Source organism: Manis pentadactyla, chromosome 11 (assembly GCF_030020395.1).
Source record: "Manis pentadactyla isolate mManPen7 chromosome 11, mManPen7.hap1, whole genome shotgun sequence".
Classification (NCBI taxonomy): domain Eukaryota; kingdom Metazoa; phylum Chordata; class Mammalia; order Pholidota; family Manidae; genus Manis; species Manis pentadactyla.
In genome coordinates, this window is record NC_080029.1 from 121,152,883 (window position 1) to 121,179,544 (window position 26,662).

Sequence of the window (26,662 nt, forward strand, 5' to 3'; positions counted from 1 at the left end):
CTCTGGGGACTTGAGCCCCCCTGCCTCCCTCACCGCTGCGCCAGCTGTGGCTGCTGGGAAAGGGTGAGCACAAAGCCCGGGGGGCAGCGGTCACTCGGTGGTCCTCTCCCTGCACGGTCAGCGTGTTCTGTGCCAGCTTGCCAGGCCTCCTCACTCAGCACCTCCGCCAGCCCACTTTCCAGGGGCAGAGGCTGGGGCTGCACAGTCCAGTGCTGGTCGGGCTGGGACTTCCTCTCCCAGTTAAGTAAAAATCCTATCAGCGGCTTTCCCGAGCTGCCCACCCAGGTGCTGGGCCTGAGCTTAGCAGCCAGTGATCACATGGAGGAGGGGGACACAGACGGCAGGGGCCTGCCTCAACCCTTCCCGCAACCACAGAAGCATTCCGACCCACAGTGGGCCTCCTGGTCCTTCCTCTGCAGAGCAGCGTGACAGCCCACAGTCCTGTCCCTTCACGGTCCTCAGACCCTCTGCGGGTCAGGCCTGATGCCTCCTTACTCCCCCCGTGATTTTCCAGGGTCTGGTGTTCCCTTACCAGCAACAGAGCAGCCCAGTGCAGAGTTAAGCAAACACACAGTAGGTGCTTAATAAAGTCATGCACTAACACCAAACTCTTACAGTCCTATATCACTGGCCCTCCATGGCCCGCTGAGACTGGTTCCTAGTGTCAGGGACTGGCAACAAGCCTCAACCACATGGCTGGGTCTAAAAAATGTGGGTGTCAGTCCCAGCCCACAGAGAGCCAGGGCCTGGAGACGCCCCCTCACCTACAGACAGCTCAGGCCCAGCCCAGCCTGCGACTCAAAGCCCCTCTGGGCCCAAGCTGTGCACCCTCTGCAGCCTGCCAGGTATCTCAGGCCCGGCTCCTCAAGCACCAACTAAAGGGTGCCAAGATACCTGGAGCTGCTGAGACAAAGCCTTGTTCCATGTGTGTGGAGAGGGGAACGGGGCAGCCTCACCTGGGCTCATACACTGCTAGGCCCTGTCTGCCACTGTGAGACCCAGATTGGAAGGGAGAAAGAGGTCAGGGAAGGAAAAGGAGCGGAGAGGCGAGGACAGGCCCCGGAGGGGGTGGGGAGAGGGGCTTAGCCCCACATAGGGCTCACCCGGGGCAAGGAAGAGTGGGGAAGACAGACAAAAATGGGGCTGGGACAAAGAAAATGGGAGGGGGAAGGGGAGGACCCTTGGCAGATAAACCCCTCCCTTCTCTCACCAATCCAAAGGAAAGAAAGAAAATAGCAGCCACATGCCTGGCACTGTACTGGGTACTATTCATAATCCTCTCATTTCTTCCTCCCAAATACACCCTGAGAATGGTAGTATTACCCAGAAGTCACAGGTGAAGACTTTGAAGCTCTGAGAGCTTAATGGGCTTCCCTGGGGGTAACTAGGGGCTGGGTCAGGGCCCCAACTCAGTCATCCCGGGGCGCTAGGTCTCTAGTCTCAGCAAAGACGGCTGGCAGGGACACAGCCTTGGCCCACGGAGCCCATGCAGAGGCCCAAGCTATGTTCAGCACAGAGTTTATTCAAACAGAATCTAATAGGAAACTTGGCCCTTCTGACTCACTCTGATTCGACCTTATTAAGAAAAGAGAAAGAGGAGCAGAGGCCAGCGTGGGTAGGGTTTCATGCCAAGGGCTGGCTCCAAGGCAGAGGGCGGCTGAGCACCAGGGCTTGTGCCCTGGTCTCCCCACAGCTCGAAAGCCTTGAGGCAGCCCTGCTTGAGAAGAGGGGTCCTGCCCTCTCCACTCTAGGCCAGTGGGGCTCCCCTACCTCACAGCCATCCCCCGTCCTCCCTCCCTCCCTCTCTACTCTTCCCTTCCCCTCCCCGCCACCACCGCCGGGGTACCCTGAGGTCTGTTTCCACTTCTCCTCCTCTCCTGGCTCTGCTGCCCATCTGGCTGGCTGGGAGGGCCCTGCAGGACCCCAGAGATTCCAAGCAGCTGAGGCCAGCACTGCGGGGGGCAGGCAGGAGGGAGGGAGGGCTTAACCCTCCAGGTCCCAGCCCTCAGTGAGCCCGGCTTCTGGCTTGGTGTCCTGAGCCAAACCAGTCACTCCTTGCAGGGGTCCTGCCTGGGGTCTGAGACCCTACCCCACACAGGAAAGCTGAGCTGAGAGGCCCATGTTGAAGGGTTACTGGCTGGATTCTGAGGACAGACAAACGCCCCGAGTCACCTCATCCTGAAGCATGGTGTGATGGGTGAACAAACGCTGGCGGCCAAGGATGAGGGCGCAGGCGTCCAGAGGCCCTGAGAAAGCCCACTTCGGCCATCTCCTCCCAAAGTGGGCTCCAGGAGTTTCCAAAGTAGAAAGGGAATCTGCAGGGGCCACATTAAGGCCAGGTTCTTCTACCTGGTCCAGAAGCACAGGAGGGAAATTTTTGCTCTCCTGTCATAAGGGCAGGTTGGTGAAGGCAGGCCAGGGGAGGCATTCAGAATGTGAGTTCTTGGACTCCGAAGTATTCACACTTCTGGGACTCCTCTTATCTCTGCTGTTCCCAGAGAAAACAGAGAACCTCCCAAAGCACTCTTGGGGACCATCTGGTCTAATCCTCCATTGATCAGATGTGGCAACTGGATCAGAGTAGGGAAGAGAGTTGCCCAAGATCACCCAGCAACTTAATCACAGCAACAAAACTAGTCCCAGTTCTGGATGCCCCTTTCTGCTGTTCTATGCTTACGGCACATAATGCCTCACAGTGACTCCTATCCTATATTAAAGACAGCCCCTGGATTGCATTTTATCCACTTGCACATGCGGGTTATTTCCAGGCTATGTTCACTCAAGAGATGTAGGATGGAAACCATACGTGATGTGTGAGAAGTGGATCTCTCCTGTGGTTCTTTCAGCACAGGGGCAAACCCCCGTTCCACAGACTCGGGAGAGTAAAGCTCAGAGGTGCATCGTGAGGGAAGAAACTGAAGCCAGCCCTTCTGAACTCGGGCCAAGGAACCGCGGTACACCTGGGGTCCAGAATTAGGAGGTGCTTCTGCTGGGATTCAGTATCTCCTTAAAGGAGGCCCACCAGCAAGGAGGGTGTCTCCAAGCACTGTCTTTGGGGAATGGGAGCCCAGGGGGTCCTGGGGAGAAGCTGGAGTTGACAGGAGTCAGGGGCTCATTCAAGTCCAAACAACAAGTTAGGTGAAATCAGCGATGCTGGATCTAAAGCAGAAATAGCCGGAGTGGTGCTGAGACCCCAGCCCTGCTCTGCCTGACACAGCCCGGTTTACTAGGCCTGAACTCCCCGCTTCGTTCCCTTCCTTAGAGGCAGGTCTGAGGCTTGGCTGGGAGCTCCAGGGACGGAGGGAACACACCAGCTGTGGGACGGGCAACATAGCCAAAAACCCGGCGGGCCATAGGGCCCCGCGGAGGCGGCCCCAGAAGGCGGACCAGGCTGCCGAAACCTCCCAAAGCTCCCAGCCTGTTGCTTATTCATTCAGAGTGGGAAAGCGCCTGCCCAGCGGCCAGCCAGCACCGGGCTGACCATGTAAGGCCCCCAGGCGGTCCTGTCTGCCCGGTGCCCTGCAGAGAGCCTCTGGCAGCCCTGGGCACCGCCCCTGCCCTGCCCTGACCCCTTGGCCTCGAAATGCTGTCATCGGAGGAGCCGTCCCGCTCGGGACAAAGCCAGGATGGACAGAGCTAAAGCTGGGGTAGGCAAGGAGCCGTCCTGTCCTCGAGGCCGTGGGAAGAGAAACACGCACACGGGGCCACCCCTGAGAGACTCTCGGTCCACCAGGCCTCTGCAGAGGGGCCACGATGGCTCTGGCCCTAGCCGGCTGGCAGCTGGGAACCCTGGTGTGGGGCGCCTGCCTCTGCGTCTTGGTGCACGGGCAGCAGGCGCAGCAGCCGGGGCAGGACTCGGACCCGGGGCGCTGGCGGCAGCTGATCCAGTGGGAAAACAACGGGCGAGTGTACAGCCTGCTCAACTCTGGCTCAGAGTACGTGCCCGCGGGGCCGCAGAACGCCCAGAGTAACTCCCGGGTGCTGTTGGCGGGCGCCCCCCAGGCCCCGCAGCGGCGCAGCCAAGGAGGCCTCCGGCGTCGGCAGGCCCCGACCCTGCCCCTGCCCGGGCGCGTCGGCTCGGACACCGTGCGCGGCCAAGCACGGCACCCGTTCGGCTTCGGCCAGGTGCCCGACAACTGGCGCGAGGTGGCCGTCGGGGACAGCACGGGCATGGCCCGGGTCCGCACCTCCGTCTCCCAGCAACGGCACGGGGGCTCCGCCTCCTCGGCCTCGGCCTCGGCCTCGGCCTTCGCCGCCACCTACCGCCAGCCGCCCTCCTTCCCGCAGCAGTTCCCCTACCCGCAGGCGCCCTTCGTCGGCCAGTACGAGACCTACGACCCCGCGTCGCGGACCTACGACCAGGGCTACGTGTACTACCGCGGCGCGGGCGGCGGCGCGGGCGCGGGGGCGGCGGCCGTGGCCTCCGCGGGGGTCATCTACCCCTTCCAGCCCCGGGCGCGCTACGAGGAGTACGGCGGCGGCGGCGAGGAGCAGCCCGAGTACCCGCAGGGCTTCCTCCCGGCCCCGGAGCGGCCGTACGCGCCGCAGCCCCCGCCGCCGCCCGCCGACGGCCTGGACCGCCGCTACTCGCACAGCCTGTACCACGAGGGCGCCGCGGGCTTCGAGCAGGCCTACCCCGACCCCGGCCCCGACGCGGCGCCGGCCAACGGCGGCGCCTACGGCGGCGACCCCCGCCTCGGCTGGTACCCGCCCTACGCCAACGTGCCGCCCGAGGCCTACGTCCCGCCGCGGGCGGTGGAGCCGCAGCCCCCCTTCCGCGTGCTGGAGCCGCCCTACCTGCCCGTGCGCAGCTCCGAGGCACCCCCGGCGGGCGGGGAGCGCAACGGCGCGCAGCAGGGCCGCCTCAGTGTGGGCAGCGTGTACCGGCCCAACCAGAACGGTCGCGGTGAGTGCTGTCCAGTCCCCGACGCCCCGCTGCCAAAATGCCGGGCCACTGGCGAACTGCTCCGTGTGCCCCAACCCCCGCTCCACCTTTACCAAAGGTGCCCCTGAGCTGCTAAGCAAGGACCCACCCCCGCCCCCCATCAGCAGCCCCAGTGCGTCCCGCCTCCCAGGGGTCCCCATGTCCGTGCATCGTCAGTGACAGGATTTGGGGCAGGAAGGCCTGGACTTTGACCCTGGCCTGGGGGTTTGAGGGTGGAGGGACTGGCCGTCCAGGCCTGGCTTGGGCCATCTGGGGAAAAAGGGAAGGAGCCCTTCTCCCTGTGGCTCCCTCATGCCAGTCAGGGTACGTGCTCCACCCCAGGAGATGCGCCGATGCCAGCCTCACAGGGTGAAGCAGGGAGCATCAGAAAGGCTTTAGCGCGTGCCTCTGCAGGTGTGATGCGTCCCGGCCACTGCTGAACGTGAGCTGGGCCTGAATGAGCAGGGGGTTAAGGGCAGGCCCTTGCCCCAGGCAGGAGTCCCAGGCTAGAAGACAAGAGGTCCCGCGGGCGCACTGCAAAGGCTGGACTGGAGAGGTAGTGAGGCACTGGCCTGCGCACAAATGTAACTGGGCACCAAAAACACTCCATAATCAAGAAAAATAATATTTGAATGCAAAAACTGAAGATAAAAAATAATGCAAAAAGAATCAGTGATGAACAAAATAACCAAAATTTACGTCTGATCAGTAATGATGACATGCCAAGCTATTTTGGAGCCCGAGGACACCTGGAAAATGAGAAATACTGATTCTGCCTTTACTTGAAATTTTGATATTCTGTTCTCCACATATTTTTTTGCATCCATTTTTATTCTTAAAAGTATTTCCTCAAATATATTTTTTCCTTTCTTCTTTTTTTTGTTTTTCAAGTGGGAGGATGGGGTGAAGATATGTCCTAGTCTTGGGAAGGCCCAAGCCATCTGTATAAGAGGACCCAGTGGAGGGGGCAGCCTTCCAAATTCTTCAGATGGACAACTGCACACGTGCTGTTAGCAGGTCGGCTACTGTGTCCAGGGCCCATGAGTGGTCCTGCCAGAGCTGAGTGGCTTTTGGCCCATCCTCTGCTGTCCTAGAATTCTCCTTCCTGCTTCTGTCTCTGTAGGTCCAAAGCCAGCTTTGGTCAAGGTTTTCCATTCAGTCCCCAATGCATATGCTACCCCCTGCTGCCCTGCCCTTTTCAGGCTGCAGGCAGTGCCCTGATGCCCTGCTTCGCACTGAGGTTGCTGTGCCAGGCCCACCAGATGATGGCTGAGCTCCGCAGGGCCCAGGGGCACAAGCACTGCACTGTACCCCCAACCTTTGCTCCTCTGCCTCCATCAGAACAGGGACTGCTGCCTTGTCTCCAGCCACTGACCTCAGTGACAGGCTATTGCCAGTGGTGGAGTAGTTCCTGTCTCCTCAGGGGCTGCCAGAGCCCAAGAGTGTCCCCACTAGTAGCCCCAACCCCCCCACATCCAAGGCGTAGCACTAGAGTTAGGTGCCGAGTCCCACTCTGAGAACCTGCAGGGGCTTAGGACAAGAGCTGGACAGGGGGCCCTTTTGTGATGTGATGGAGGTTGCATCCTCCTGCTCACCACGGCCTCACTGGGACATGCAGCGCCCTGCTGCATCTAGAGCTCCTTGGAGGAGAGGACGTCTCACCTATAGAGTGCTCAGCCTTGGTGGGAGTTTGCTTAGATTGCAAGACCACAGAGTAGGGCTCAGCCAGAGGCTCCCCACCTCTGGCCAGAGGACAAAACAGGCCTCAAATGGCATAGCACTACTGGCAGAGCCATACCTGGGCCTCAGCATCTGTGTCCAAGCCGTTGGGTTCTCTAGGGCCCGTCTTTGGCCTGTCAGTTCTTGGTTCAGAGGAGGACCAGCTAGGGCAAGGCCATGCCTTGAGTGGGGGCACTCAGTATTTACTGGGGCCTCTGGCCTTCCCCCTGAGCCCCATAGGCCATTTGGGATTAAAGACATTTCTCCCTGAAAGTAATATGCTAGGTGTACGACCAAGTGTGCTGTTATGCATCAAATCCAGGCCCTGCTCTGTGGGAGGCACAGTAAAGGGGATACTTCAGTGCTGGGGCTGGGCAGGCACTGGGGGATGGGCTGGGGAGCGCAGACAGGGACCTCCCCAGGTAGGGAAAGGGGCTCAGAGGTGCCCAAGCGTGACTGAGGGATGGTCATCAGCACCCTTCAGGTGCCCCTTCCCCTAGTCATAGAGGGGATGGTGCGTGGGATGGAAGTGTGGGGGGGGGTGCAGGCTAGTTTGGGCACACAGAGAGGTAGCCCTAGCTTCTCCCCATCATTGGGTCCTCCTCTCCAGCCTGCTAGGCCGGGACCATGGAAAATCCCAGTTCAGGGAAGGCCAAGCCTTGTACTTGAGATCAGACCCCCAGGCCTGCTGTGGGAGTCCAGGGTAGATTCTCTGAGACTGACCTCATTCCTCCTGGCCACACACCCAGGGGTCTGAGGCCCGTCGCTGGCAGCCTGCATGTGTGTGGGCGTGGACGTGTCCTCACAACACCAAACACATGTGCACACACATGTGCGCACCGCCCGCATCCCTCGGTGTTTGGTTGCTTTCCAAATGCCTGTCAAGAGCCTGGTTTCTTCCATGGGTGCCTGCACCCTCTTCCCTCCCACCCAGGGCTGGAGCTGCCCCAGGCCTCCTGCAATACTGTTGTCTCCAACTCTGAAACAAGTAGCTGGAGAGAAGACGAGAAAACAGAGGCCCAGAGAGGGTCACGTACTTTGCCTGGCTCTCAGCAAATCCACACAGTGGACTGGAGGGTGGCTGCCAGCTTTCTAGGCCCAGTTTGTGCCCTGGCTGTGCCCCTCCCTCTGCCATGGCCAGGCTCCCCTCATCCCTGCTCCTGCCTCCCACAGCCTCAGCTTCTCTGAGATGGTGGCTACAGTGCCCACTCAGACGACTCCCGGCTCCAGAAGGCTGCAGCTCTTCTCCTAGGACTCTTGCATCCACCCCGGGGCCTGATGCACTGGCTGGCTGGTGTCCCTGTGAAAGTAACACAGAGCAGCTGCCCTGGCCATCCTCCCACAGCATCTCTGATGGCTGCGCCAGCCTTACCTGGCGTGGGTCTCACAGACCCCGTCGGTCAGAGGCCAGGAGGGAGTTCCTGAGAGCAGCCCTGGCTCCCTGTCCCTTCCCCCACGCCCCAGTGCCTGCCCCACTCCAGGTCACCTACGCACGTGCACAGGGCTTGGAGTAGACGCAGGGAAGGGCAGAAGCAGGCCTCCTACCAACAAGCACCCAAGTTAGAGCCCCAAGCAGGGGTGGTGATAACAGCTTAGCCACTTGCTGAAGAGCACCTGCTGAGCTTAGCTGCTTAAATGTGCAGTTCCAGCTGTCCTCACAGCCGTCTAGAGAGGTGGAGATGATGGTCCTCCGGTACAGATGAGAAAACCAAGACCTAGGGGGTCTCCCAACTGCGTGTAGCTGAGCCAGAATTCAAACTGAGACTGTCACTGCGTTGCACTGGGATGACCCAGGAGGACCCACATGCCACCTGCCACAGACAGGGGCCTCTTCCACCAGCTTCTCCTCTCTGGGCCCAAGTTGCCCAGCTGCAACCAGGGGCATAACTACATCAGCATTTATGGGCACTTTACATGTCACCCCTCTTAATTCCTGCAGCAGGCCCACGAGTCAGGCACTGCTGTTGTTCATACCATTTCATAGATAAGGTGACAGGCTCATTTGCTGACTGTCACACAAGCTCTTAGTAACAAAACCAAGATTTGAGTCTGCATGACTCCCCACCCTGAGTTCTTAACCACCATGAATCTTTTAAATCAATGTTTATGTATTCTTGCTTACCCCACACACCTCATTTATTCACTCATTCATTTAGTCATTCAACAGATACCTGACTGTCTACTATGTTCCAGACAATGGTTATGACAGGGTGAGATGGGACAGTGGGTGTGCATGGCTTTGGAAGTGGAGAGTCCCTCCCCAGAGACTCTCACCCCAGACTCCTGGACATTATTTAACAAACACTTAATAGAGTACCTCCTAAGTGCCCAACACTGTTCTTGGAGCTTAATAATTAAAGTCACTTAATCCTCTAACAACCCCAGGTATTATTATTATTCCCACTTTGCAGATGAGCAGGCTGAGGCCCTCAGAAGTTAAGTGACTTGTCCAAGGTCATATAACTGGTCATATAACAGCTCAGCATCCCTCCTTTCTTCCCAAAGTTGTCTCAGGTTGCTCCTTCAGAAAGACGTGGAGTCTTCACACCAAGGAAGCCATGGTAAAAGGCCAGATGAGCTGTGGAGACAGGCAGACCTGGGTCCTCTTCCTGCTTCCCTGTTTGGCAGCCGAAGGTCACTAGTGTCGGAACAAACAGTAGTGTCCTGGGCAGCCTCCTCTCAGACAGACTTCCCGTCTCCTCTCTTATCATCCAGTGGCGAGGCCGAATCCTCTCTCCCCTGGTCTCAAACTGGATCATCCCTGCAGGAAGAGGCACCTCCTGTTTTCAATGATAGTAATGGCAGCTGATAGTTACTCAACATCTATGCACCGGTCACTATGCCAAGCATTTTATTTTCATTTTCTCATTTACTCCCCCCAGCAACCTTGTGAGAGATAGTATTATCTGTCACCCTCATTTTTAACTGATTCAGGATCCCAGAGTTCCTCAGTGGCCAATCTCAGACCCAGGCTGACTCTCTACCCCAGTTGGACTGCCCTAGCCTCTCTGCTCCTGCCCTGCAGGGAAGGGTATGTCTCCGTGGTCATTGCTTCTCTCAGGTCTAAACCCCCTGGAAAAAACAAAATTTGGATTTTTACCTTGAGTTCACAGGCCTCACAGAGACTTTCGGGGGTGGTGGCAGAGCAGGGTCACAGGGCCTTATAGGTACCAGACTATTGCCAGACTTTACCTGGGAGTTCTAGCCTTTTGGCCCCCCTCGTCCCTCTTTTCTAACCCCCTGACGCCCCCGTCTCGATGCTTCCTCATCTCTGAATGGACACCCATCCCCAGTAGTTACAGCCCAAGTCCACCCTCCTCCTGTCCAAGCTAAAAGCACATGGAAAACTCCCCAGGGCACTGGCTGGAATGGCGGGAGGGAAGTGGGGGCAGGAGGCAGGTGGTCAGACAGGCCACACCTGCTCCCGGTTCCCGGGCCTGGCATTCCTGCGGAGGAGTTGTCGTCCCAGCTGGCTCTTGTCCTCTCCCCTGCCCTGACCTAAGGGCATCCTCACCACAGGCAGCTGCACCCATGGGCCTTTTGGTCTGGATTCAGGAGTACAGGGGCAGGGGGGGGCCTGGTCCCTCTCCCCTGTTGATGGGCACTCAGAAACCAGCTATTTCACTGTCCCCTGGAGGTGGGGTCAGAACACCGAGCAGGACAGGACTCAGGTGGGGAAGGCGAGACCTGAGAGGCCTCAGCCGTCAAAGCTCCAGGAAGCACCCTTCCCTTTCTCCTGCTCGTGGATTTTCCAACACCCAAGCTAACCCTTTTCCAAAGGGAATGACTATTGGAATGAATCCCATTGCTTGATCATGAAGACTGTGCTTACACGGGCAGATGCCACCAGACCCTTTGTGGAGAGCAGGTATTTGTGCACATGCTCACCAAGGGCACACAGGTGCCAGGCCCCGAGCTGGGTGCAAGGAATTCAGGGTGCCCCAGACCCATCCCTGTCCTCACCAAGGTCTCAGCTCAGCAGCAAGAAACCAGGAACACAGGATGTAGTAGGCCAAGCCTGCCACCATCTCACCTGTCTCTCCAGGTCTCAGGACCTGCTATGCACCGAGACCTGGGCAAGGCAAAGGACAGCCCCATCCAGCTCCAGGGGCCCTTGTCTGGCTGAGGAGAGCAGATAATACGTCATGAGGAAATTCAGCCATTCGGCAAATAGTTATTGAGTGCTTTACTAAGTCCTGGGCACTTGGCTAGAGCTGGTTATTCATTAGGGAAACGAAAGAGGCAAAATTCTTGTCCTTGGGGATATTACAATTTTATGCATGAACATAATAAATAAATAGAAATAAATAATAGAAGTTGATAAATACTGTGGGGAAAACAGATAAGCAAGGGAGATCTGGAGTGGGGAGGGAGGAGCCATTTGCAAAGGTGGTCAGGGTAGTCCTCGTGTCATCAAAAGGAGGCCAATGAACAAACCATGTAGCTATCTGCAGGAAGAACATTCCAGGTAGAAAAACAGCCAGTGCAAAGGCCCTGAGGCAGGAATTCTCTGGGGTTTTTAAGTGTGTTTCAGTGTGGTTATAGCAGAGTAGAATGGAAGTGGGGATATAATAGGCAACAGATCAGAGAGGTAACAGGGCCCAGACCATGGAGGGCCTTATAATCCACTGAGGACTTGGGCTTTTACTCTCCATGCATTGGGGAGCTATTGCATAGTTTGAGCTGAGCAGTGACAATAAGCAGGGTCCCTGACTGGCAGAAGGGAAGCAGGCAGAAGACTTGAGAGGTGGCTGGTACAGAGATCTGGACAGGGCGATCACAACAGAGATGGTGGGAAGTCAGATTTGGGATATTCTGGAGATAGAGCTGATAAGATTTCCTGATGGATTGGATGTGGGGCATAAGAGAAAGAAGAGGGTCAATCATAACACAAAAAGGTTTATGGCATGTGCAGTTAGAAGGATGAAGTTGTCATAAGCTGAGATGGGAAGGTGGTGGGCCAAGCGGGTTGTAAGAAAGATAAAAAGTTCGGGTGACCTGTGAAGGTCTGAGGGGCAGGAAGGAACCCAGGTAACCAAAGCACCTGGGACGGCTTCTGGAGGTGGGAGTAGAGGGCACTAAACAGGGCCTTCCAGGGCAGGGAGGGAGGAGGAACGGAAGCTGTGTTCACCCTGGGAAGAGTGTTTGTAAGTGAGGTGGGCAAGGAGGCAGCAGAAGGCTTGCCCCCCAGAGGCCATCGGCTCCCTCCCAGCTCAGCCCCAGCCTACTTCCGGGCCCTTTGCTGAACTGCCCACTCACGGATCCCCTTCTCTGAGTTGGGCCCTGCCACACAGATGAGCGAGGCCGTCGCTGCCACAGGACTGTGTCTACCAGTTGCGTGGGGTGGGAGCAGCAGCCATGTGCTGGAAGCGGGGCAAGGGGTGGGAGCAGGACTGCAAGGTAGGCTTTGGGGCCTAAAACTGTACCCCTGCAAGAAGTCAGGGGCCCCATGGTGTCAGGTGAGAGGCAGAAAAGGTCAGGAGTGCTGGGCTGCTGCTACTGATCTTTAGGGTTAAGAGATCTGGAAGGCTGAGTTAAGGCCAGTCTGCAGAAGGCCTCAGTGGCTACTCTGAGAAGTCTGGGTTTGAGTCTGTAGGCAATGGTGAGCCACTGAAGGCTCTGGGCCCAGCTTTATGGTTACCATAGCTCTTTTGCTTGGGCCGGGATTGCTCCTTCATGGTGGGGCACGTAGATCCTGTGGACATCTTGCCTACATGCTCATCAGGTGTGACACTGCCAGGCCAGCGCTGACAATTTAATGTCCTGATTATTAGATGATAACTTCATAGGGCGCTGAGCTGCCAGCCCCCGCCCTGGAGGCCCTCTTGGTCCATCTTCAGTGGAGGCTGTGCTTTGTTAGCGTTCCGCTGTCCCTACCCAGGGGCTCCTCTGGAGCCTGGCTGCAGCCAAAACATCCTGCTCCGCAGCAGTGCACAGCCCCCTGGCCGGTCCTGCGGGATGTTGTTGATCCTGCAGCCCTGGCCTCAGGAGATGAGGGCTGTTTTGCATTCCACTTTCCTTCATCCGCTTCTAGTGAGTAGGAGGCCTAGGGAGGAAGAATTTCAAAGGAGCTGAGGTTTACGGAACCCACAGAAAAGGCAAAGCCAAGAGGGAAACAGGTGAGGTACAGGCAGGCGACAGGAATGTGACCGCAGGCCGTCTGCACTGGGCAGCCTCCAGGAACCACTGAGCAGGAGGGAACAGATTTCTCATGAAGCAGGAAGGATTTAGTTCAGACAGTGGGAGAATTTCCTGGCTGCTCAAGTATCGTCTGTAGGGGTTGTAAGAGGTCTTGGGCTCTTGCCTAAGGCTGGGGAATAGACTGAATAACTCCTGAAAAGTATTTTAATTTCCAAGTGTTTATGGAGCCGTCAAACTGCTCAAGGGCTGGTTAGTCCAAGCTCCCCTCATCCAGACGGGAAACTGAGCCCAAGCAAAGGGAAGGGACCAGGACAGGACAGTGGGGGACTGGATGAGATGGCAAGCTTGCCTCCTGGAGTCTTTCCTGTGAGGAGAAGCTATGTCCTGCCAGGGAAGAGGAAGACAATCCTCAGCTCTCGCAGGCTGGCATGGGGACCAACTAGCAGCAAAAGGCCCAGCCCGGGTGGGGGATAGGGCAGGCTGGTCCTGAGCGCACTGTGAAGGGGCCTGCATCACTCGCAGAGGATGCTCTGGGGGTGGGGCAAGAATGCAGAACGCTAGTCCCTGTCTTAGCTCTGTGTCTGCACTGCCCGGAGGAGTCCGACAGGGCCCTCTAAAGCTGAAGAGCTTGCCCCAGACCAGTGGCTGCCTGCAGAATAGCCGAGGGATCCGATTCACTTACACCCAGCCCCTCCTCAGCCAAGCAGCCTGGCTTCGGCCATCCCAGGGGCCTTTGCTGCCCTCTGACTCAGGGTCTCCCCACACCCTGGCCCAGGTTTTGTGAGGCCTGAATCCCTAAGTGTATAACTCCCATGCATATTCCTTTTGGGATAGCGTGCCCACGGGGGCCAACCCAGGGCTCCAGGCCATGAGTGGGTTAAAGGACAATCAGTCCTGGATAAATGGTGGCAGAGAGGCCTGGAGAGGGGCCAGGCCTGCCCAGGGTCACACAAGTGGTCTGTGACAGAGTAGGGTAAGAAGCCAGGATCCTGTCTACCTCCTAGGAGCCGAAGGCAAGCTGCTGATGCTGACCAGAGCCCCCCTGGGTAGTCTGAGCAACACCATCCACCCAGCCTTTGGGTGGTCACCCCATCCCCGGGGCGTCAGTCACCACGAGACTAGCTAGATTAGCCATGGAGAGTGCATACTGTGGTGTCCTGCTTAGCAATGACAAGCAATGAACTAGATAGATCTTAAAAGTTTACCTTGACTGAAAAAACTAAGAAACAGATGAGATTATAAGACAGTATCATTTATATACTTAAAGAATGCATACCCACCTCGATGCACTCCAGATTATATATAGAGACACAAATGTTCAAGGGTATTCCTGAGGGTCGGGGTGAAGATAAAGGTTTAAAAATTATGATGAGAGAAGCTGCATAGACCAGTGATAATTGTTAGGTTGCTCTGAAATTAGAATTGTGATTAATTGTGATTCACAAAGTCTCTGCATTTATAAAAACAAGAGTCTCCAGGAAAAGTTCTCATTGGAACCCACTTTTATAGAGTCTGCAATGCCAGGTCCCAGGGCTGGGTGACTCCATACATACTGGATATGAGACCCCAACCCCTCCTCACGATTATATGCCATGGCTAATGGTTCTTCTTGCCCTCTGAGTAAGCCTTACCCTTTCTCCAGGATTTTCTTTTAAAATGCACACTTCTTGGGATGAGAGGAGAGCACATGATCTGATTTTAACTGGACTTCGCCCAACATTGGCCATAATGCCTGGACCACCTGGTGGTACCCCATCAGCCAGAAACAGCAGGCTGTCACCCCTATCCTTGCATCCACAAGCTCCTGCTCAAGCCTTCTCTCATGCCCTTCCAATAGTGCAGAGCCCCCCACCTTTGCCCATTCCCCTTCTGGGGCGCTGAGACCCCAAGCCTACAGGCCAGGCTGCTAATGGAATGCCTCCTGCGAGAACAGGCGAGAGAAGGAGGTGTTGTTCCTTCCTGGAAAATCATACCAGCTGAAGGGGGGGTGCCTGTTGTTCCCAGGGACCTCAGCAGGGGATCCTGAAGGGAGTAGGGGGACCAAGGTTACTGTCCTGTCCGGCAGCTTCTCCCAGCACAATGAAGGTGTGACAGAGAAGGTGCAGGGCCAGGGGGAGCTGGTTAGGGGAGTCACAGGACCCCCATGATGGTCAGAGATGTATAACAAAGGAAACAAAATAATGGTTGGAGTGATTCCATTTAAATTGAAAAGCATAACTAAAGTGACTAAAAAGCAAATCAATAGTTGCTGGGATGGTGGAGGGGGTGAGGGGGATTTACTGGTAAGGGCAAGAGGGAATTTTGGGAGATACTGGCAACAATCCATAGCTTGATTATCATTATGTACACACTTGCCAAAAGTTATCAGAATGCACACTTGAAATCTGTACATTTGACAAGTGTGTAGATTACACTTCAAAAAGGTTCATTTCTATGAAAAGAAAAATGGTAAACGGAGTCCCTGGGAGCTCCTTTTGGGACTGCCCCGACTTGCTTTGTGACCATGGGCAAATTCATTGCCCTCTCTGAACCTGTTTCCCTCACGTTTGTAGCAGTGAAGTATTAGCCACTAATCACTAAAGCTTGCTTGACAGAAACCAAAAGGACAGTCAGCCCTGGCGCATAGCAGGCTGCTGAGGGAGTGAGTGGAGCCCGGCCCTGTCCTCAGAAAGCACACGGTCTGGAGGAGAATAGACTCCAGGAGAATATGAGGAAGTCCAATCATAGTGAGACGAGAGAAGTATGGGCAGCCTGGACCGTCACTGCCAGTCAGAGAAGACTGCCTGGGGCAGAAGGCACCCCGAGAACCTGAGATTCCTCAACAGCAAGAGGAAGACGGTCATCTATGGGCAGGGGCAGGGCTCGGACTGTAACCAGAGGCTCTCCATACCTGTCTGTATTCTTCCTTCCAAATCGCCACATGTAGGCTTTACAAACGCCCCTCCCCCCACGGCTTTGGAGCTAATTTTTAAGAAACACCACATGCAGTTACAGTCAAAAAGGATTGATGATGTCAAAGCAATTGCTTTGAAGATTTTTTTATTTTTAAGTACAGAGTTTTCAGTCCATAATCTGGGGGCAAACAACAAATCAGAGGTTCGGATCTCAGTGTGTGGCCAGGATTAGGGCTCCACGCGGGACCAGGGTCCAGATGCAGCGAGAGCCCAGGAGTGGCACAGCCCTCCCTGGCCCTGAGTCCCCCGGCCTCCCACCCGGTCGGCTCCTCTCGCTTGCCTGGACCGCCCAGCCAGCTCATGGAACGGCCTGGAGAGGAAGCGTCGGGCCAGAAAAGTTTTGCGGAGCCATCTGTACGGTGTTTATTGAAACGGGGCCTGGGGTGGGGGAGGCAGGCTGTCAGGTGCCAAATGCCGGGTCTCATGAGGCTTCAAGCCCAGCCAGTTGACCCCCACATGCTGCCAAGGGAAAGGCGCTTTGGTGATGAGGAGGGAGACCCTTCCTGTCTTCCTCACGTCCCCCGCAGTGGCTTCTGGTGACCAGAGTGTGAGAACCAGCCTGGCAAGGAGGTGAGCCCTTGTGTTAAGGGCCTGAGGATCCCTTGGGAAATTACCGCGGGCATTCCTGGGGCCTTGAGTAATAGGGCCTGCGCCGGCCAAGACGGCCCCCATCAGCCAGGAGCCACCTCGTCCTCACCCACCCCGTATCCAAGCTTTCTCTTCATTCCCAGTAGGTGAGATCACACAGGCTGCCTGAACCAGGCTCCTATGTGAGTCCCAGGCCCCAGGGCAAGCAGGCCTGGGGCCGGGAGCCCAGGGGATGTGTGTGTGTGCGCGAGGGAGTAAGCATGTAGGCAGACACCTCTGTCACAGGCTGAGAAACCAGAGGCCCCCTCCTCTGCCTCAGCTTCTGGACCCAAAAGCTGACAAGAGGGTTTTAGCAGCAAGAAGAAGGGACTGGAAGCCTCTCCACCTTACTCAAGTCCCCAACTTTGCCTTTCCCCCAAGAGAAGAGGGCTTGAATGAAGCTAAGCTTCATTTCATCCTGTGTCTGCCGGACTCCCTGGAGCCTCTAGAGGGGAGGAGACATAGAGGCCCCAGGCCCACTCACCCTCAGTCACTGGCTGAGCTGAGACAGAGCCCAGGTGACCCGACCACTTCCCACCCAACCCTGTGCCCACCACTCCCAAACTCCCAGAGTCAAGAACTCTCTTTCCCTATTGCAGTGTAGGTGGGGTCTGGACCCCTGAGTGTGGTTGCTGCTCATTCCTAAAAACTCTCACGAGGACTAACTCACGCACAGAGGTGGGAGGGGTGCGGGGTGGACAAACCCCGAGCTCTAGTATGTCCTGGGGCACAAGTGACCATGGGGGCTACAACACACCCCAGACTTCCCTGGGCACTGGACTCCGGGCCCTGCAGAGGAGGGAGGCAGGCTCTTCTCTGGTTGGAGGCCAGAGGATGCAGATGGGGGAGGGCATGGTCAGGTCTGGGAGCCCGTGGCAGGACGAAGGAGTCCTGAGAAGGTCGGGCCGGGGCGCCCAGGCTGAGAATCCTGCCCTGTCAGCAGCCTGTCTGGGAATGTATTTTCTGCTAGCCCCTCCCTTCCTGCCCACTGCCACCTCTGCCAGCCAACATTCACCTGGCTCTGCCCATAAGCTTTCTGGGAACCACTCAGGGCTAGAGCCCAGGGCTCTCTTGCTAGTTCACAGAAAATGCTGGCTGCGGGGCAAAGGAGCAGAGGGCATCTGGGGGCTGGTGTCCAAAGGCCTAGGGAATAAGGACGTGGAGGGGGGTGTTCCTGCCAGGAAATTACTTGGTTCAATCAGCTTTGCCTCTAGGCTCTTGTTCGTGCTGCTCGCCCCGCCAAGAATACCCTTTCCTATTCTCTGGTTCACCAAATCCCATTCTGTTCCCTAGATCTTCTCATGCGCCACTTCTCAGGAGGCCTCAGAAGCTCCCACTGCATGGAGCTCCAGAGGCGACCTCCCTGACCCCACACCTGAGCCCAGGGAGAATGGTTTCAATCACACACCTAGCTGAGGTTGGGAGGCTTCCTGGATGAGGTGACAGTCTGAGTAAAGGCAGGAGAACGTCCCAGGTATTGGGGTTGGGGAGGTCTCTGCAGATTGGCTGTGGCCAGTCTGACAGTCCTCAACGCCATGCTCTTCCTCCCCACTCCCTCCCTTCCACTGCCCACTCCAGGTCTCCCTGACTTGGTCCCAGACCCCAACTATGTGCAAGCATCCACTTACGTCCAGAGAGCCCATCTGTACTCCCTGCGCTGTGCTGCAGAAGAGAAGTGTCTGGCCAGGTAAGGAACAGGAGCATCAGGACAGTGCTTGGGAGCCGCAGAACCCATGCTTGTGCCAGGCAGGCTGCCTGCAAGCCACGTGACCCTGGCTCAGCCTCTCAGCCTCTCAGGACCCAGCATCTATGAGCCCGGTCTGCCTTCAGAGAGTCAGGAGGGGAAGGGAACAAGGGGTTATTCAGCATCTCTGTATGCATCACCATACATGGGATTTTTCCTTTTACTATGACTTTTAATCTTCACACCAGCCCTGAAGGTATCTGTTTTCCCCATCAGGAAAATGAGGAGCAATGAGAGGAACTAAAACCTTTCTGATCTGAGCTTCCTCGTGAGGTGATTCATGGGAAACCCAGGGTCCCAGCACCCCCAAAGGCCCAGGGAGGTCAGGACAGAGAGCAGCAGTACAAAGCTTTTTCCACAGGGGACAGGTGTGGCTGTCCCGCGGGGGCAGTGGGCGCAGTTGACAAAGAGGTTTCAGTTATATGCTGCACTCGAGAGAGGGGAAGGAGACCAGTTTACAGGAATCCAGAAAGTGAGCACAGCCACCTCTCCCCTATGTCATTAATTATGCAGAGCCTGCTTCAAACTTACTAACAGCGAATATTCCACTCATGTATGTGTGCTTTGGGTACATCTTCCTGTGCTAAAAGAACACCAGCCTGCATATTTTGTTGACATCCCTTTATGCTAAAAGTACCTATTTTTCTTACTTTTTTTGGCATTTGGACTCTTTATTAACTATTTAGTACCTGGGAAGCCCTCTGGAACCTCAACATTTTCTCACTTATGGAACCTCTCGTCCACTGTCACTTGGAGTAGCCAACCACAAACTTACCTGTAGCAGAATAAGGAGCTTGCATCAAAATATAACTCAACTCACTACCACTTTCATCCAAAAAACTCTTGCTTTAAAAAAAAATTGTCAGCAGAACTTAACAGTATGACTAGTGATGCAATTGACTTATATGATGGGACAAGTTCCTTATCTCATTACACACTGGCAACAGTGTGCAAACTGGCAGCAGTCCACGTACATGCCTATAATGAAGTTTAATTTATAAATTAGGCACAGTTAAGGATTAACAACAATAAAATAGAACAATTATACCAATATACTGTAGAAAAAGTTATGTGAACATGGTCCCTCTCTCACTCTCAAAATATAGTGCTATACTGTACAGTCCCTTCTTCTCATGAGGACGTGAGATGGTAAAATGCCTACATGATGAGATGAAGGGAGCCGAGTGACGTGGGCATTGTGAGCAGCATTAGGCTGCTGTTGACTTTCTGATCATACATCAGAAGGAGCATCATGTGCTTCTGGACCTGAGTTGACCACGAGAACCACAATTGCAAAAAGCAAAACCACAGATAAAGAGGGAGCCCCTGTGCCGCTCATCAGCCTGCCTGTTCAGGTCTTGTCTCGTCTCAGTTGCCCTGGGCAGACAGCATAAATGCAACGTCCCTGCTATAGCTCCTCCAGCAGTAAGGAACTCCCAGTCTCCATGGCAGTCCTTTGAGGCTGAGTTTTGAGGATTTTGAGTCAAAGTCAAATTGTCATTCCATCTCCATGGAGCAGCCTGCGCGCCCAGACCTGAGCTCCCAGGTGGGCTGGGGGAAAGGCGGTGGAGCCCTCCTCGGGGAATCTCTGGGTCAGCTGGAGAGAGTGGCCCCTCCCCCGAGCCCTGGTGGCAGGACTAAGCAACAGGGTGTGGGAGGAGAGCTAGCACACAGGTGCTCACAGGTTGCCGCCGTGCAAGGTCAGGGGAGGAGAGGTCTGCCAGGGCGGAGGCATCAGGGCTTAGCTGAACACGGGATACAGACCTAGAAAACCCAGCAGAACTGAAGCCCTGGGGTGGCAGGGCCCCCCAAGGTCATCGAAAGTGTGGGCTGAAGACCAGTGCCAGGGTGACTGCGGGCAGAACCGAGACAAGGAAAGGGACTTGCTCCAAGTCTCACCACAAGCTTGTGGCCAAGCTGGGCCTACAACCTAGACTCTGATGGTTTCCCACGGTGTGTTGGGCTGAACAGAAGGGCAAGATTCAACGGAACAGAGGGAAGGAGGGTGTTTTGTTCCAAGCCAGACACAAACAGATTCCAAGCCTCCCCCAGACAAGGCCAAGGGCCTTACATCCTGGCAGACAGGAGCCTGCACCGCCTGGTGTCCAGACATCCTCTCAGAGAGAGAGCTGATCCCCACAGCTGGTCACCCCCCGCCTCCGGCCTCAGGACCCGACCTTAATGAGTGCCAGGGAAGTGCCCCTAGGGCCTGCTGGGACAGCTGTCAGCAGAGCTTTCCTGAAGAGAGGAGCCTTCAGCCAGCCTTCATTCCTTGGTGTGGGAGGAGGGGGAAGCAGGGGGGGTACGCGTGTGCATGTGCCTGTCTCTGCGTGTCTCCCCCACTGCTGTTCCTCATTCCTCTCTCCCTTCTCTTCTCACAAAGCCCGTTGCAGTTGGGAATTGGGGGTCAGCAGATGAATTGTGAGCGGGCAGTCTGTAGCAGATCCATCTTCCCTGAACTGAAAAGGGCAGGTCACTGACCCTGAAGCCACTCAATCAGGGAAAGGTGGCCTAGTCACACCAGCCTAGCTTGGGGCCCAGGGTGTGCTGCAGGCAGGACTGCTGGAGCCATTGGCAGTGAAGATGTCTCTAAGTGGGCAATCAAAGCAGACTTCCTGGAGGAAGGAACCTGAGTTGGGCCTGGGAGGCTAGGTGAGTTATGGGTCAAGTGAACAACATGGGCAAAAGTATAGATTAGCGAGAGTTAAGTCTCAGGGAAACAGTGTTTGAAGCTGGAAACCAGGGTGTGTGAGGAGTGAAGGTCAAACAGGAGCAGAGAAGTGAAGAGGCTTTGATGCAGAAGAACCCAAGCCTGTTTCTTAGACAACCACACCTGAAACTTTGGTCAGCAGTTAGTGCTCTGTTCTGGGGAGGGGAGATTCATCAGAATCTCCCAGACAGGGCCTTTTCTTAAAAGCCCTCCAAAGATTCTGAGATGCCCCCCACCCCCAGGGGCTGTCCCTAGCTGAGTCACCTGCAGGCGTGACTGTCATTGTCAGACCAGACGCTACTTTAGAAAGCCTCCGTTGGTGGCTGCTGGCAGTGTGGTGGAAGACAGAGAGGAGTGGACGGCCTTGCCTTTGTGGAGGTCAAGAGCGGGGGGAGAGGGCTGAGCATCTGCCACAATGCAGGGGGTCAGCTGCAAGGCTCCCCAGGGACAAGTCAGCCAGTTCTGTGTGTGGGTGTTGCAGAACCCAGCCCCACCCTGGTCTCCCCGCCTGTCCCCACAGCACAGCCTACACCCCCGAGGCCACCGACTACGACGTGCGGGTGCTCCTGCGCTTCCCCCAACGGGTGAAGAACCAGGGCTCAGCGGACTTCCTCCCGAACCGGCCTCGGCACACGTGGGAGTGGCACAGCTGCCACCAGTGAGTGGGGCTCTCCTGCCCTGTCTTGGTGCCTGGGCTGCCCACCCCATTCGCTCTGGGAGAGGCAGCCGCTGCGGAGAGGGTCCCGGGGAGGTGTTCTGCTAAGGATCCATCCCGGGGCAAGAGCTTCTCAGAGGAGCCTTAGCCAAAGCTGCACTGGAAGAGGCGATAAGGAATGGAAAGGTCCCTCTGCCCGAGGGAAGCTAACACAGTGGGAGCGCTTAAAGGAACCAAGGAGTCCTGGGCAGTGCTCGCCTAGGGCGGCCTGGCTGGACGGGAAACTGCCCCGAGGGGCCCAGGGGACCAAGGACTCATCATGGCAGGAGGCTCATCGTGGCAGGGTCCCCTGGCCACCTCAAGACGTGGGCGGGAAGGGAGGCCCAGGGGTGACTGGGCCCTCCTGTGTCTCTGCCTCCTGTCCTCTGCCCCCAGACATTACCACAGCATGGATGAGTTCAGCCACTACGACCTGCTGGACGCGGCCACAGGCAAGAAGGTAGCCGAGGGCCACAAGGCCAGCTTCTGCCTGGAGGACAGCACCTGCGACTTCGGCAACCTCAAGCGCTATGCATGCACCTCGCACACACAGGTTGGGCCGGGAGTGCGGGATGCAGTCCTCCCCTGGGGAGTGGAGTGGCAGGGGGCCACACCCGGCGGGGCCAAGCTGAACAGGCAGGTGCCAAGGCCCCCGGCTCAGTCGGATGCGGGTCTCTCACCAGGCCTCAGGCCACCACAGTGCCCCTCGGGGACTGCCCCCAGCCCCACCCAGTTCCCTTCCCACACCATTCCCAGGGGGGTCTGCTCATGGAAAGAAAGGAACATCCCAATGAAGTTTGGATGGCATGACGTTTCATTTGCCCATTTGTCCATCTTTCTGTCAGTCCATCCAAATATCCACAATGTCCTTCTATCCTGCCTGTCTCTATCCAGTCCTCCGTCCATCCCTGCCATCTGACTGTTGTTCTGTCATCTCTCTGGGCCCCTGACCCAGGGGCCTTAGGAAGGGGCAGACCCACTCTGAGCAGCTACTGTGGGCAAGTGCACCAAGGAAGGAGGGCCCAGACCGCCGACATGGGCACGGGGTGGGGGCTGAGGAGGGCACGCACCCCAAGCCCCTCCTGTCCCTTTCCCCAGGGCCTGAGCCCCGGCTGCTATGACACTTACAACGCGGACATCGACTGCCAGTGGATCGACATAACCGACGTGCAGCCCGGGAACTACATCCTCAAGGTGGGCCTCCCCCTCCCACCTGAAGCTCATGCTCAGCATCCCCACCTGTCAGATATGTTCAGCCCCCGGGCACCTGCCCTCCTCCCCGGCTGCTGAGCAGAGGCAGCCTCCTGGGGCATCACGAAGAGGTTACACTTCCATCACTTCCATCTGAAGGTCTTGGCCCCAGGAAGACAGAGCCTCTCTTTCCATAAGGACAGCAAAGAAGCTTCGTTCCAGGCGTGGAGATGCTAGAGGAGGTAGTGGCGCCCTCTTCCCTCAGTGACAGAGGATTGGAGAGCAATGTGGTTCATGCCCCTGTCTGCAGACAGCACAGTTTCTGTGGCAAATGGGAGAGACCCTTAGTTCCTCACAGTGACCCCTGCAAGGCTGAGAGCCCCTGGGACCAAGAGTCCCTGTTAGCCTGAACCCCTCTTTCAATGTGTGCTTGCTCCAATGCTGCTTCCCTTGGGGGTGCAGGCAGACAAATGGGAAAGCATGTTAAGGACACATGGCCCAACATGGTGCATCATGAAGGCTGCACAGGGACTGGGACGTCATGACCTCACCTGGGGAAGCCAGATCTCAGGCTTCTCCATAGTAGGGGGATCGTTCTGCGGTCCCCTCGACCTGCTACTCCACAACCAAGTTGAGTAAAGGAAGAGCAGTGACAATGGGCTTGGGAGGCGGCTTTAACCTTCAGGAAGACAGGCTACCCGGGAAGCTGCATTCAGAACACAGTGGCCTTGGAGCGGCTGGTGGGGCCTCTGCACGGCCTCACCCAGGGGCAAGTGTTGTCAAGGGGACTCTGCCTTCCCTGTTCATCTACTCACCAAACATGTACAAAGGCCCTCTAAGTTCCAGGCACTGGGGATGCAAACGACATAAGTAATGCCCCATTCTTGCCCTTAAGGAGTGTGTAAGGATTTAAAAGTAACATGGTTGCATCTGTTCTTAAATGTTCTGCAAATAAGGCTGGGTATAGCCTACCCCAGGGAAGCCCCCCCAACCCCAATTAATCCCACATGTAAAAGGCTTCCTTGTATCCCAACAGCTCTTTTTCAGACAGAATGCACAGGTTACCCTCGGGCCATCATCTCAGTGGGCCCACATTTGGGCTCCAGGGCAGGAGATGCCATGTGGCCTAAGACAGGCTTCAACAGGTCCCCTAGATAGACATGAGTGGTGAAAGGGTGTAAGCTTTGAAGCTGGGGAGACCAGGTGCTGTGTTCCCTGGGGCAGTGCCTCAACCTCTCTGACTCTGAATGCCCAGTGCAAGGCCTCCCTGGCATGTGCTCTGGCTCTGGGGAAGCTTCCAGCTGCCAAGAAGGGTGAGCTGATGAGGTTTCCTTTGACTGTGAGCTATCTCTTCTCTCCCCTCACTGTCTCTGCATCTCTCCATGTCTCGCCATCAGTGTCTCTCTGTCTCCTCTGTGTCTGTCTGTCTGCCCTGCCTCTCCACCACCTTCTCTAGTGACCAAATGAAGCACAGCCCCCAGCCAGATCCCCTTTCCCTCTGTTCCCATCTTCAGGTGCATGTGAACCCGAAGTACATTGTTTTGGAGTCTGACTTCACCAACAATGTTGTGAGATGCAACATCCACTATACAGGACGCTATGTTTCTGCAACAAACTGCAAGATTGTCCAGTAAGTGCTTGCCTACCACCCTCCCTGCCCCAGCCCCCTTCCTACCTGGGGAGCAGACAGAGCCATGTGACACACATGAGATACCCACAGTTTGGGTCACCTTGATAGGCAAACACAGATGTGGTTGGGGCTGGCCCACAGGCTGAGCAGGAGGAGCCTTGTCTGCAGCAACCTCAAGTTCCTGGCAGGGCTCAGGCTGCAGGGTGATCTGGGGCCTGATGGCACGGCTCCCTAAGATTCCCCAAATGGGCGCCAACGGGAGGCAGCGTGACTAGAAGGACGTGCGTGGGCTCTGCACTCCTGGTTCCGGGATCTCCTTGCTCTGTGACAGTGGGCAGTTCACATCACCCTCTGAACTATTTTTCTTAACTGTAAAATAGGTATTTTCCACAAAGGCTTGTGAGGGGGATTTAAAGGCCTGGTGCCTGTGCCTGTTGGAGAACCCTCACAGCGGGGCTCAGTGAATGGCAGCTATGTGATGAGCAGTCTCTTTCTCAAACGGATTGAATTAAGCAATCGCAGATGCAAAGTGATTCTGGCTGGGATGAGCCGTCAGCAGTCCCTGCGCCCCTTGGTAGAGGGGCTTGATGAGCTCTGGGCCGGGCCTTTGGCATGTGGCTCCTGGGCAGGGTCCCCAGCTGCTGCTGTCCTGGGCTGGGTGTCTTCAGCCTCTCCTGGTTCCCCACACGAAGTACTCTACGGAGGGACCCTCTGCATACAAACTCATAAACAAACTCCACCCCTTTCCATGTAAATTAAAAATGTTTGATCACATCAAAGCAACTTTGTCCATTAAAAAAAAAAAAAGAGTAGTCCTGGAGCTTTAGTCCATCAGCTGGGGGACAAATGGCAGCAATTCCAGGTCCAGGAGACACACTAATGGTTGGCAGGTATGAGAGGTGTAGCCTGTGACCAGGCTCAGGACCCGTTTACAGAAAGCCCCTTCTACCCTTGGTGCTGCCACTGAGGTGTCCACGGCGGCAACCCCACCGAACCATGAGTACTGAGAACAGCAGCCCCTAGTTCAGTGCAGAGATCAGGTCCCCCATGTGAGTAGGATTTGGTCTGAATCACCCAGGCCCCGGAGTATGCTTGAAACAGCTGATTCCTGCTCCGTCTCTGGCAACTCGGCACTTTCACAGGCCTGGGTTTCTGCCCCCTTCTCGCCCCTCACGGTCCGTCTCATTCCGCCATTCCAAATGCAGGGGCCCCTCAGTGGTGCAGGTTTTCTGGGAAGCAATTCTGTGGAAGGAGAAGGAGGAGGAAGGAAAAGAGCACACAAGACAAGGAGGGCTGAGCGGTGGGCAGGGAGCAGGGGGCCGACCTCCCGCTCCTGTCTGGCCCGCTGCTGGGACAGGTGGGCTGAGCAGCATCCCGTTCCCAGGTGGCACCGTGAGCTCCGCCCCACAGGGAGAAGCTGCCCCGGGGCCCATGCCGGCCGCCCCGAAGCCTGTGGGCCCAGCGGGACTGACTCCCTGCCTTCCGAGCCCTTTCCATAGTGTCTGGGGAGGCGCAGGTCTTACTGGGGCGTCTCTGCGGCCATGCCCGCAGTCCGGCGGCTGGGCCAGTGTGCAGGGAGCCGACAGGTCATTCCCAGAAGGGCCACGGGACTGACACCTGTGGGGTTTGATCGTGTTACTGAAGAGGGAAAAGGAGGTTTTTTAAAAAAGTACTGAGTTAGAAAAATTAAGTATTTCCAGACGGTAGCAGCTCTGCTAATGGCCTAGAAACAATCTGGGCCCCAGAGCGTGGGGAGAGGGTGGTGCTGAGATCGCGCCCCGGGTGGGTAGGTGAGTCCATGAAGCCCCTCTTCCTGGAGGGGTCAGCCCCTCTCCCACCAGCCCAAGTTACTGAGGGAAGTGCAGGCCCAGGCGCGCCCCGCCACCTGGGATCTGGGCTGTGGAAGGGAGGCCCTCCGCTGGGGAGGCACTGCTGCCGGTTGCATGAGGTGGGGGCCTGCCAATGACTGTTCTTTCTTTCCTTAGATCCTGATCTTGGAGAAGGTGGACAGCCAGCCAGCCTTCCCGCTTCCCAAAGCAGGCCCTGCTCCCCAGGCAGCCTCCTGCCAGGACAGACCCAGCCCAAGGGGCCCTGCCCCTCGCACGGGCAGGGGCAGCGGGACGCCAGGGACATCCCTCCCTGCGGGCCTCAGGGAGCGAACGTGGACTCAAACCACAGGGATTCCGGACGCCAGGCCCAATTTTGTACTTAACTTTTCTCTACAATGTTATTTTGTCAGTTGTTGGTTTTTATTTTTTATATTTTGGCCGTACCACAGAGCAAGATTGCCCAGGCCTGGGCTGAATAAAACAAGGTTTTTCTACTCAG

The 26,662-nt window shown here is 56.5% G+C and overlaps 1 protein-coding gene across 1 annotated transcript; it reads left to right on the plus strand.

Moving 5' to 3' along the window:
- Positions 1–3,452: 3,452 nt before the first annotated feature.
- Positions 3,453–26,662, plus strand: LOXL1 (lysyl oxidase like 1). Its single transcript, XM_036907758.2, has 7 exons — positions 3,453–4,906; positions 17,944–18,052; positions 21,340–21,477; positions 21,910–22,066; positions 22,612–22,707; positions 24,219–24,334; positions 26,320–26,662. Exons 1-7 carry the CDS (start codon positions 3,754–3,756, stop codon positions 26,324–26,326), a joined length of 1,776 nt encoding a protein of 591 aa, XP_036763653.2. The 5' UTR covers positions 3,453–3,753; the 3' UTR covers positions 26,327–26,662.

Excerpts from the sequence above, each read along its gene's own strand:
- LOXL1 (XM_036907758.2), top strand. The coding sequence starts at position 3,754 with ATGGCTCTGGCCCTAGCCGGCTGGCAGCTGGGAACCCTGGTGTGGGGC. Across the intron at positions 22,067-22,611 it reads CATGCACCTCGCACACACAG|GGCCTGAGCCCCGGCTGCTA; the intron begins GTTGGGCCGGGA and ends CCCTTTCCCCAG. Across the intron at positions 22,708-24,218 it reads CCGGGAACTACATCCTCAAG|GTGCATGTGAACCCGAAGTA; the intron begins GTGGGCCTCCCC and ends TCCCATCTTCAG.